Source organism: Ostrea edulis, chromosome 3 (genome assembly GCF_947568905.1).
Source record: "Ostrea edulis chromosome 3, xbOstEdul1.1, whole genome shotgun sequence".
In the NCBI taxonomy this organism is placed as follows: Eukaryota; Metazoa; Mollusca; class Bivalvia; order Ostreida; family Ostreidae; genus Ostrea; species Ostrea edulis.
The window spans coordinates 55,199,735-55,213,028 of record NC_079166.1 but is presented as its reverse complement, the minus strand read 5'-3'; the positions used below and the strand labels follow the sequence as shown (position 1 = coordinate 55,213,028).

Genomic DNA, 13,294 nt, shown 5'->3' with positions numbered 1-13,294 from the left:
TGATATTAATCCATTTTGTTTTGGGATGCATCTTCAAATCAACAAAAATCTGGAACCACCTGAAATTATGTATTGATAGTATGTGAGGTTTTGCACAATTATTATCATTGTTAAAGTTTTGTATAATTAGCTCACCTGAGCTGAAAGCTCAAGTGAGCTTTTCTGATCACCCTTATTCCGGCGTCCATCCGTCTGTCTGTCCGTCTGTAAACTTTTCACATTTTCAACTTTTTCTCAACAACCACTGGGCCAATTTCAACCAAAGTTGGCACAAAACATCCTTAGGTAAAGGGAATTCTAAATTGTTAAAATAAAGGGCCAGTCCACCTTCCAATGGGAGATAATCAAGAAAAGGTAAAAATAGGGTAGGGTCATTAAAAAATCTTCTTCTCAAGAACCACTGGGCCAGAAAAGATGAAATTTATAGATAGGCTTTATTAGGTAGTGTAGATTCTTAATTGTTAAAATCATGGCCCCCGGGGGTCGGATGGGGCCACAATAGGGGGTCAAAGTTTTACATACAAATATATAGGGAAAATCTTTAAAAATCTTCATCTCAAGAACCATTGAGCCAGAAAAGCTGAGATTTATATGAAAGCTTCCTTATATAATGCAGATTCTAAATTGTTAAAATCATGGTCCCCGGGGGTCGGATGGGGCCACAATAGGGGGTCAAGGTTTTACATACAAATATATAGGGAAAATCTTTAAAAATCTTCTTCTCAAGAACCAGTGAGCCAGAAAAGCTGAGATCTAAATGAAAGCTTCCTTATATAATGCAGATTCTAAATTGTTAAAATCGCGGCCCCCGGGGGTCGGATGGGGCCACAATAGGGGATCAAAGTTTTACATACAAATATATAGGGAAAATCTTTAAAAATCTTCTTCTTAAGAACCAGTGAGCCAGAAAAGCTGAGATTTATATGAAAGCTTCCTTATATAATGCAAATTCTAAATTGTTAAAATCATGGCCCCCGGGGGTCGGATGGGGCCACAATAGGGGATCAAAGTTTTACATACAAATACATAGGGAAAACCTTTTAAAATCTTCTTCTCAAGAACCAGTGAGCCAGAAAAGCTGAGATTTATATGAAAGCTTCCTTATATAATGCAAAGTCTAAATTGTTAAAATCATGGCCCCCGGGGGTCGGATGGGGCCACAATAGGGGGTCAAAGTTTTACATACAAATATATAGGGAAAATCTTTAAAAATCTTCTTAAGAACCAGTGAGCCAGAAAAGCTGAGATTTATATGAAAGCTTCCTTATATAATGCAGATTCTAAATTGTTAAAATCATGGCCCCCGGGGGTCGGATGGGGCCACAATAGGGGGTCAAAGTTTTTTTGTTTTTTGTTTTTGTTTTTGTTTTTTTGTATTTTTTTGTTCTTGATATAGTGCAGATTCAAGTTCGTTAAAATCATGGACCCCGGGGATTAAATGGGGCCTCGAGGGGGGCATTAAAGTTTTAGATACAAATTTATAGGAAAAATCTTTTAAAATCTTCTTATGAAGAACCACTGAGCCAGAAACGCTGAGATTTATATGAAAGCTTCCTGATATAGTGCAGATTATAAATTGCTAAGATCATGCCCCCCGGGGGTCGGATGGGGCCACAAAAGGGGGTCAAAGTTTTACATACAAATATATAGGAAAAATCTTTAAAAATCTTCTTCCCAGAACCACTAAGCCAGAAAAGCTGAGATTTATATGAAAGCTTTCTGATATAGTGCAGATTCAGGTTTGTTGAAATCATGCCCTCCTGGGGTAGGATGGGGCCACAATAGGGGATCAAAGTTTTACATACAAATATATAGGGAAAATCTTTAAAAATCTTCTTCTCAAGAACCATTGGGCCAAAGAAGTTCATATTTATATGAAAGCTTTCTGACATAGTGTAGATTCATGTTTGCAAAAACCATGGCCTCCAGGGTTAGGTTTGGGGCCATAATAGAGACTACGGTTTTACATGCAAATAGATATGGAAAATCTTCTGATATGGACCAAGGTGACTCAGGTGAGCAATGTGGCCCATGGGCCTCTTGTTTTTATATTATTTTGATTATATGTGAGTTTTGTATAATTATTATCATTGTTGCAGTGATTCCGAAGGTCCATCAGACATTGGCAAATGTTCGGTAATTTTTATTTTGGTCCGACCAATATCAGTTGTTGGCTGGACCAAGTGATCTATAATTTTTTTCCAATGAAATACAAGATTAGATATATCCCAAAATTTATTCTGTTCTTTAGTCATTGCAAAAAGTATCAAACTTGCAATCATCTGCAATTCCCCTGAGAGGGTGATAAAACAATTGAGCAATATCCCGTGAAACTACAGATGTCTTTGAAGCGTTTGAATTAGGTAATAAATAACAGGTAAATAAAGCGTTTAAACTATACTCTGATCAAGAAGTACTTAAACAACATGGGCACGTTTGATTTGAATTTGAGTTACGCGAATTGTTCGAGTTTAAAAAAAACACGTGTATTTCATTGCACTGGTGTTGAAGTTTACTCCACTGATGAATCTGAAGTGAAATGCTTGGGCTAATAAAGTAAGTCGCTGATGCTATTCTGGGCCAGAAAATTCAATCATGAAAGCTTCCCGACATAGTGCAGATTCAAATTTCAAGTTTGTTAAAATCATGGCCTACGGGGGGGTTAGGGGACCAAAGTTTTACATGGGAATATATAGGGAACGTCTTTAAAAATCTTCTGAAGAACCACTCAGTGGTTCAAATTTACATGAAATTGTAAGTTTCCTGATACAGTTTAAATTCAAGTTTGTCAAAATCATGGCCCCCAAGGGTAGGGTGGGGCCACAATAGAGGGTTAACTTTGCCTATAAAATTTTGGTCTGGTAAAATGTGATTTGGTCCAGTAATATCTCGACCATTACTGGACCAAATGTCCAGTAAGTACCAGAAGACCTTCGGAAGCACTGTTGTTGAAGTTTTGTTTTACATCCACATGATTATATCTTCATAAATTGCAATAGTATTTTCAAATCAAGAAACTTTACAATTGTGCAGACTTTGGATATCCTGGGACTCCATCTGTTGCTGAAGTCTTTGGAGCCTGCTAAGGACTCTCTTAATGACCAGAGGGGTAGACAACACTGGCAGAGACAGGTACACAAGTACCGACCTGTGGTGGAGAGGATTCTGGGTCAGTTTGTTCAGGAGGTGGATCCGTCAGGGGTGGAGGAGTTTGGGAGAAGGTGTATAGAGGGAATTAAGGAGGCTAGGTTAGTTTGGTCTATCAGATTTATGGAAATGATTGATAACGAATCATTCATCACAATTATTTTCAAAAATGTATATTTAACTGTTTTATCAACAATTCTGTGTCATTTTGATTATGCAATATTTGTAGTTATTGACCATTTAGTGAATTTAAGATGCTGAGCAATTTAGAGAATAAGCTGCTGTACATTTTCACATAATGAAGTAAATTTCCAATCAGTTGACTATAGTTAAGCCCCCTGCAAACTTTGTTTTGAGGTATAAGTATATATGAATTACCATGTCCCTCTGTCATCCTCCTGGGTCATAACTTTGTAATGCAAACACATTATAAGCATATACTTGGTACCAAGGTTGCCTATGGCCAGAAGAATGTGTCATGACCTAAATCAAGGTCATTTGGCTAAGGTCAAGGTCATTGGTAAAAAGAGAAATTTTTGTATTGACAATAACTTTATTTTGGAGTGATATCATAAGCTTAGTACAAGGGCTTAAATTGTAATGAGGTTAATTACTTTGCTTTTGATTAATTCTTCGAGTCGTTACTCTGTTTCCAGGTGTCAATGGACCAGAGTAATAGCAATGAAGTTGTTCCTTCAGCATGTGTGCGCTGATGATGTACAGCCAGTGGAACGATGCATGACTCTCTGGGTGGTAAGATTGATTTAGTGTTGATAGCCAGAATGAACCGTCACATATTGAGGAATGTTAATTGAACAAAACCACTTCAGTAATGAGAATCACCTCAACATTAAGCAAGATCACCTCAGTATTGAGGAAAATCACCTCAGCATTGAGGAAAATCATCTCAGCATTCAGGAAAATCACCTCAGTATTGAGGAAAATCACCTCAGCATTGAGGAAAATCATCTCAGTATTGAGGAAAATCACCTCAGTATTGAGAAAAATCACCTCAGCATTCAGGAAAATCACCTCAGCATTCAGGAAAATCATCTCAGCATTGAGGAAAATCATCTCAGTATTGAGGAAAATCATCTCAGTATTGAGGAAAATCCCCTTGGCATTGAGGAAAATCACCTCAGTATTGAGGAAAATCACCTCAATATTGAGGAAAATCACCTCAGTATTGAGCAAGGACTTTGATGTTGAGGAAAATCTAGAAAGATCTTGCTCATTCAAATTTCCAAATAATACTTTTAGAGAAAATACCTTTACGTTACATACAACAGGAAGAAATGATTTTCATTTATTTTGTAATGCTACTTCACAGATGCTGAAAGATAATGTTGACTTCAAGGACATAGAATCTTTGAAAAAAGTGGAACAATTCCTGAAAATCATCATGAAAAAAGCTGTGACTACTGCATTTGGGTAACAGAAGTCATGATTTAAAGAATTGTTTTTAAGATATACATATATTCAAATGGACTATAATATGTTGGCATTTTGAATAGATGAATATTGCACACTGGAAAATCTTCCCCTGTCTGTTGCAAGTTATGTTAAAGCTTTTAATGAAGTTCTTAAAAATGCAAAACAAAAAAGCAAAAAAAATAATTAAAATTTACGTAAATTATTTTATGTATTTAGTCGTCAGGAAAAGTGTAAAGCCTGTGAGAGTGAGATCACAGAGAGACCCATACAGCTGCCGTGTAAAGATGTCATCTGCATCAAATGTTACAACGACATGAAGATCCTGGGGGGTGGGGAGGGAGGCGAGTGCCCCGTCTGCCATGACGACATTCCTGACAGATTTGATCCCCAACAAGACAGCACACAAAAGTGAGTATCATAACGCAATTCTAGATGCTAAACTTGATCACTTATAATGATAGAATAAATATGACGTTCTCCTGAAAAGGGAAGCAACTCCTGTTACAGTGGCAATCACTACTGAGGGTGTCATATGAATGTAATTTTATTATGTGTCCTCTTCAAAGGAGAGGCATATTATTTTTGTCAGTTTTCATGTCTTCTATAAACCAAATTTTGTCCAGGCTGTAACTTTGACATTAGGACTTCAAACATGGAAGAGGTGGTATAAAGGAGGAGTGCATGGCACCAAAATTTTTGACCTTGATATATTGAAAGAGAGCTTTAAGACAAGATGCACTGCAAAGTTTTTGACCATGACCCATTTCTCTATTCAAGGTTAAGTTGAGAAAATTATTGATCAAGCTGTAACCGTAGAACCTTTTCGCATGAAGACTTGAAAGTTGGAACACCCATCAATGAGATTAAGCTGAGATGCACTACATTGTCATTTTTTACCTTGAGACATTTCTTCATGGTCAAATTTAAATAAAATACCAAAAAAGCAGAGAAATGTGTTCATTTCTCAATTAAATAACTTGCTAACCCTTAAACATCAAAACTTCATACATAGGAGTACAATTAATAGTAGAATATTGATGTCAGATGGACGACATTGAGGAGACGTTCACACCGACCCTTGATATTGCCCACATCACACTTTGGCACTCGCTATTGTTGCCCCATTATAAGAAAATCAAACTTTGAAGGAGAAATATTGGAGTTGGTGTTTTTTTGTACAATAAACAATACCTACTAGTTCACTTTTTAATTTTTGTAGATAAAGCAAATTTTCTTTTTTTTCAAATACACAAATCCATTCAAAATCAACAACAAAATAACTAGTGTTAATTGTTACAGTTGTTTTCCAAACATCCCCCATTTACAAAGCAGTGCCATATTGTTTGATTTAACAACAATATAAGTTACACTTTATATAGCTTTGTTAGTTAAAGCATTATCCAATCAAAATCAATTGAACATGTCAAATCTATTAAGCATCTCAATAGATATCTGCTGTATAATTTTCAAACTAATTTATTGAATTAAAGTATCTGTGCAAGCTCACATCTTCTAAACCTTTCATCAGATATTGGTCTAATATTCCTTTGGTCATTTTGAAAAGGTCAAGGCCACTCAGAACATATACCTTTTATAAGGAAACAGTTTTTGAACAGGTATTGATGATATATTACAAAAATAAGTAACGAGCAAATGGCTTTCATTTTGTTAAGGTCATGCAAAACACATTCCTTTTATATAAGAAAAAATCTTTCATTTTAACAATATTTCAACAGTCATTGATCTTTTGGTCCAAGGTCTTTCAATTTCATTTTGGAAAGGTCAAAGTCACTCAGAATATATATTTACTTTACTTGAGGAAAAAGTTTCGTATTTTAATAGTTGATCATATATCACACAAATACATGATAGGCAAATGGCTTTCAGACAAAGTTCATTCAAGGTCATTTTGTAACGGTCAAGGTCACTCAACGTATACCTTATATATGGGGGAAAAAACACCTTCATTTCAACAATATTTTAAAAGCAATTAAATGTTAATGATCATTGTGTGAGTCACATTCATCATACAAAGCAGTTCATTGGTTAGATGCAGTTCAGGGAGCATCCATCAGTTTTACTGATATTCTTGTTAGAACACTAATCTTTAGATACTTACATTATGTTGTGAGTATCATTCAATTTTCTCTATTAATGAGATAGTTATAGACATTATGGTATTGTCCAATCAATAGGAAGCACATGTGTATGCGTGCATTGATTGTATAACACTTTGATTATCGTAGTAAAAATGGATTTTGAATAAATTCTTTGTGTAGGAATATTAAGTGTTATTATGTTAGAAAAAAGACAGGCATATCCATATTGAGATAAAGCCTTGTTTTATAACATAGTTGAACTCAGTCTCTGCAAGCAGCTGCAAAACTGTATGGGAAATATTTTCACAGCATTAAAATCCAAAAGCTGGCAGTGTTCAAAAGACGTTGTAACAGCTTCTTCATGGACCTAGTGTCTCAGCTGTGCTTCTCAGACGATGTGCCACCGTCTAGACAAGTGGTAGAGAAGCTTATGTCGTACATCACCGCCACGGCCCGGCGAGGACACGGGGGCAGAATGGCCAGTAAGGAGATGTCGGTGTTTGAGGAAGGCATTGATCCTACACCAGTCCTTCGATCCTTCCTGCTTCAGCACCTTCTGAGGACTAGGTAAGTTTTCTCTACGATCCTTCCTGCTTCAGCACCTTCTGAGGACTAGGTAAGTTTTCTCTTGCTCAGAGGTTAATGCACCATGAATGAAATAAATGAATGAATAATACAAATCTAACATATATACTAGATAATGTTAGCTTATAGTCGATTGGAGGTTCAAATGCATGCCTTTGGTGGTCAGTGATGCATAACTATTATAATTTCATCAGAATATTAAAAGGTTTGTTGACATCATTATAAGGGATACAGTGTAATGATTTCAAGCTCTGAAGAAGTACGACATTGTGTAATGTTAATCACATGACTTATTGATTTCAAGCTCTGAAGAAGTACGACACTGTGTAATGTTAATCACATGACTTATTGATTTCAAGCTCTGAAGAAGTACGACACTGTGTAATGTTAATCACATGACTTATTGATTTCAAGCTCTGAAGAAGTACGACACTGTGTATTGTTAATCACATGACTTATTGATTTCAAGCTCTGAAGAAGTACGACACTGTGTAATGTTAATCACATGACTTATTGATTTCAAGCTCTGAAGAAGTACGACACTCTGTAATGTTAATCACATGACTTATTGATTTCAAGCTCTGAAGAAGTACGACACTGTGTAATGTTAATCACATGACTTATTGATTTCAAGCTCTGAAGAAGTACGACACTGTCTGGAAATGTACATGGAGAGAGTAGAGGAATTAATGTCCCTCCAAGTCAATGAAAATGAGGAGAAGATGGTGGAACTTTGTCTTCTGGTCATTCAGTGTCTGGAGGTACGTGTAATGTGATGATCAGAATTATTGAAATGTAGCTTTGTTATGTTGAAATATCTCTCACAACAAAACACCAGAACTGAATATAAGAAATGACTAGGCCTTACAAGTATGTACCTCTCTCTCTCTCTCTCTCTCTCTCTCTCTCTCTCTCTCTCTCTGTAGACCTGTAGACTCATGATATTTTGTTACTTGTTAACCAATGTTTCATTATTGTGCATTGTTACACAGTGTAAGTTATTTTTTCTGATCAAAAAATGTTTGTATACCTTTCAATTTTCAACATCCTTACCAAAGTCAAATCAACTTGGTTAAAGCATTTTCAGGTGAAGTGGAATTCAATATTATTCATTGAAAGGGCTTCATCTCAGAAGGAAAATTCATAAAAGATGAAGGAAAAGGCACAGTAGAGTCATAACAAATTCATCTCCAGGAATGACTAACAAGTTTCATTAAGTATATCAAGTTACAACCCAGTGGCCAGTACGAAAACACAATATAGATCCTGGTCTGTACAAGAATACAATATAGATCCTGGTCTATACGAGAATACAATATAGATCCTGGTCAGTACAAGAACACAATATAGATCCAGATCTATACGAGACCACAATATAGATCCAGGTCTATACGAGAATACAATATAGATCCTGGTCAGTACGAGAACACAATATAGATCCTGGTCTGTACGAGAATACAATATAGATCCAGGTCTATACGAGAATACAATACAGATCCTGGTCAGTACGAGAATACAATATAGATCCAGGTCTATACGAGAATACAATGTAAATCCTGGTCTGTACGAGAATACAATATAGATCCTGGTCAGTACGAGAATACAATATAGATCCTGGTCAGTACGAGAATACAATATAGATCCAGGTCTGTACGAGAATACAATATAGATCCTGGTCTATACGAGAACACAATATAGATCCAGGTCTATATGAGAACACATTATATAGATCCAGTTCTATACGAGAACAATATAGATCCAGGTCTATACGAGAACACATTATATAGATCTAGTTCTATATGAGAACAATATAGATCCAGGTCTATATGAGAACACAATATAGATCCTGGTCTGAATTTATGTACAGAAATATACAATTGTTCAAAATAGTCACCAGAGTAAGGCTAGAAAAAAATTTCGTGTGTAAAATTGAGAAAAAAATCTGATGTACAGTTAAATTACTAATGGTCTGAAGGCATAGTATAGGATGCAGTGGTAAGGTTAAGTACATGTAATGAGGCTCCGGTGACCTTCCGAAGTGGTAGATCAGTGGTTAGATACATGTAATATGAATCGGGTGACCTCAGGCCTGGGGGTTATAAAACTTTTACCATACTCAAACTCAGCCATGTTTGTTTTGAGACAACTTTGAGCAAGCTTCTAAACGTACTCGAAAAATCTTGAGCATATATACTCCATTTGAGTGTGAGAATGATTGTATAAAAGTTTTATAACCTTTACTTTTGAAAATGAGTACGATTTAGAGCACAGAGTTTGAGTATGAAAACATGCTCAAAAAGTTTGATGACCTGCAGGCCCAGATTTCCTAAGTGGTAGCTCAGTGGTTAGAACATTTGCTTCATGACCAGGAAGTCGTGTGTTTGAGCCCCAATCGTACCATTGTCAAACCTAAGGCATAAGAATGAGTATTGACTGCTCCTTCACAATTAGAAGTGAGAGTTGCAGGTCTTTTAAGTAAGACCTGTAGAAAAATTGTGGTCCTCCGTCACGACAGACATTGGAACAATAAAAAAAAAAAACCTCACTGCTTTGTGGTACTTCACCAACATAGGGATATAAAACAAACAAACAACTGTTACATATATTTAAACATTAAGTTTTAAATTCAGTAATAATGAAGAATTTGATTCAGTATCTTATTTAATGAAGTTTTGGGCTTGCTTCCACCAAGCACACATCATTTCACAGACGAGTCTCATCTGTCAGTTTGAATATGAATACTATTATTTTTCAACTTTTCAATGTAGAGTTACTCTAGAGATTAACATTTTTTCTGTCTTTCAATGAAAGGACTCATTTCATCAAGAAGTAACAAAGAATGCAGACTCGGGGAAATATAAAATCAAGATGGCTAGCCAGATGCTTCAGCAGAATGTCATGCTGGTGATGAGAGAGGGTTTGGATGTGGAGAAGTTGCACTGTATGGCTGAGACCAGGTTTGGGCTGATTGTTGTAGCAGAGGTACTCCACAAGTTATTGGTGGAAAAGTCAATAAAGGCGACCCAGAATATTAGAAGACTTTTGGAGGTTGCTGGAAAGTTGTGTGACGAATGCGGGTCAAAGCAGCCAAAGTAAGATATTAAATTAATCGTTAGTTTGCTGGGTTGAACATCGTTAGAGATCTAATGTGATACCCCTGGTTCTAGTTGGCATTGTCCATTGACAGCATGTTAAAGGTTTTAAAATTGTCCATTCCCAAGAAATTATTAATGCATCTGTTGTCTCTTCTGATGTTCATTTTATGGTGGATGTTTGAATTTTCTGACAGATTGTTCCTCATAAAACACCTTTGTCGATGTTTTGGGTTGGAGACCTATCAGAAGATTTGTAAGACTGGTGACGCTTCCATGGTTCGCTGGCTAAGTGTACCAGATCTACAGAAAAATGAGGTATTGCTTTGCATTGAGAACTGTCAATATAATTCATCCACTGGCTTAAAATAACTGTTCATGCCCAACCATGCAGTCATTTTTATATGCCCGTCGAAGACGGGACGTATTATGGTATGGCTCTGTTCGTCTGTCTGTCCGGACCTTCTGGGCAGGATACAGACTGAACCATAAGCCCTAGGGCTTTACAACTTGGTACATTTGATCACCATGATGAGAGGAAGATGCCTATTGTTTTTCAAGGTCAGAGGTCAAAGGTCAAGGTCGTAGTATCACTTATTAGGAAAACCTTGTGGGCAGGATACAAACCGAACCGTAAGCTCCAGGATATTATAACTTGGTATATTTGATCACCATGATGAGAGGAAGATGCCTATTGTTTTTCAAGGTCAAGGGTCAAAGGTCAAGGTCGTAGTATCACTTTTTAGGAAAACCTTGTGGGCAGGATACAAACCGAACCGTAAGCTCCAAGATATTATAACTTGGTATATTTGATCACCATGATGAGAGGAAGGTGCCTATTGTTTTTCAAGGTGAGAGGTCAAAGGTCAAGGTCGTAGTATCACTTATTAGGAAAACCTTGTGGGCAGGATAGAAACCGAACCGTAAGCTCCAGGATATTATAACTTGGTATATTTGATCACCATGATGAGAGGAAGGTGCCTATTGTTTTTCAAGGTCAAAGGTCAAGGTCATAATATCACTTATAAGGAAAACATTTTGGGCAGGATACAAACCGAACCGTAAGCTCCTGGATATTATATCTTGGTATATTTGATCACCATGATAATGAATTAGCTCACAGAGGACAGTGCTTACTTCAATAAAATATGAATCCCACTAAAATATGTTTTCCTTGAGCAAAATCTACGGGCGTATTATGCCATGTTGGCGTTGCTCTTGTTTACCACTTGGTTCACTTTCTTGTAAATATCTGTCCTCTATGAACCAGCTATTTGTATTATAAGGTGTGGTTATTTGTTCACTTGTAAATATCACCTGTCGCAAATGCATTTCCTGTCAGCGATTCTCAAATAAAAAATATAATCAAGGTCTCTTATAATGAGTTTGATAATGACCAGAATACTGTTGGTGCATTCTTTCTGTATAACGACATGAAATGAGTTTGAATTCTTTGTACAGATCGTTGAGTGCAGTGACCGGTTTATTGTGTGTGGGTGGAATACTTTGTACAGATCGTTGAGTGCAGTGACCGGTTTATTGTATGTGGGTTGAATACTTTGTACAGATTGTTGAGTGCAGTGACCGGTTTATTGTATGTGGGTTGAATACTTTGTACAGATTGTTGAGTGCAGTGACCGGTTTATTGTATGTGGGGACCACTACAAGGCAGTGAGGGAGAAGCTGACCCAGGCAGTACTGGCACAGAACATGGACACTTTCAATACTGCTATAGAGGTAGGCATCAGTAGACATAGAGAACAATATCGCACAATATTGATGTAGAGAACAATATCATACAGTACTGATATAGAGAGAACAATATCATACAGTACTGATGTAGAGAGAACAATATCATACAGTACTGATATAGAGAACAATATCATACAGTACTGATGTAGAGTACAATATCATACAGTACTGATGTAGAGAGAACAATTTCATACAGTACTGATGTAGAGTACAATATCATACAGTACTGATGTAGAGAGAACAATATCATACAGTACTGATATAGAGAGAACAATATCATACAGTACTGATGTAGAGAGAACAATATCATACAGTACTGATATAGAGAACAATATCATACAGTACTGATGTAGAGTACAATATCATACAGTACTGATGTAGAGAGAACAATTTCATACAGTACTGATGTAGAGTACAATATCATACAGTACTGATGTAGAGAGAACAATATCATACAGTACTGATGTAGAGAACAATATCATACAGTACTGATGTAGAGAGAACAATATCATACAGTACTGATGTAGAGAACAATATCATACAGTACTGATGTAGAGTACAATATCATACAGTACTGATGTAGAGTACAATATCATACAGTACTGATGTAGAGTACAATATCATACAGTACTGATGTAGAGAGAACAATATCATACAGTACTGATGTAGAGAGAACAATATCATACAGTACTGATGTAGAGTACAATATCATACAGTACTGATGTAGAGAGAACAATATCATACAGTACTGATGTAGAGAGAACAATATCATACAGTACTGATGTAGAGAGAACAATATCATACAGTACTGATATAGAGTACAATATCATACAGTACTGATGTAGAGAACAATATCATACAGTACTGATGTAGAGAACAATATCATACAGTACTGATGTAGAGAGAACAATATCATACAGTACTGATGTAGAGAGAACAATATCATACAGTACTGATGTAGAGAACAATATCATACAGTACTGATGTAGAGAACAATATCATACAGTACTGATGTAGAGAGAACAATATCATACAGTACTGATGTAGAGAACAATATCATACAGTACTGATGTAGAGAGAACAATATCATACAGTACTGATGTAGAGAACAATATCATACAGTACTGATGTAGAGAACAATATCATACAGTACTGATGTAGAGTACAATATCATACAGTACTGAT

The 13,294-nt window shown here is 36.2% G+C and overlaps 1 protein-coding gene across 1 annotated transcript in view; it reads left to right on the top strand.

Annotated features, from left to right (window-relative positions):
• Positions 1-13,294, top strand: part of LOC125675157 (E3 ubiquitin-protein ligase rnf213-alpha-like) — a 204,074-nt gene that overhangs the window by 154,264 nt on the left and 36,516 nt on the right. Inside the window, 9 exon segments of the mRNA XM_056158173.1 lie at positions 3,034-3,248; positions 3,804-3,900; positions 4,478-4,578; positions 4,798-4,989; positions 6,990-7,247; positions 7,900-8,026; positions 10,077-10,357; positions 10,555-10,675; positions 11,978-12,094. Coding sequence (XP_056014148.1) covers positions 3,034-3,248; positions 3,804-3,900; positions 4,478-4,578; positions 4,798-4,989; positions 6,990-7,247; positions 7,900-8,026; positions 10,077-10,357; positions 10,555-10,675; positions 11,978-12,094 — 1,509 coding nt within the window.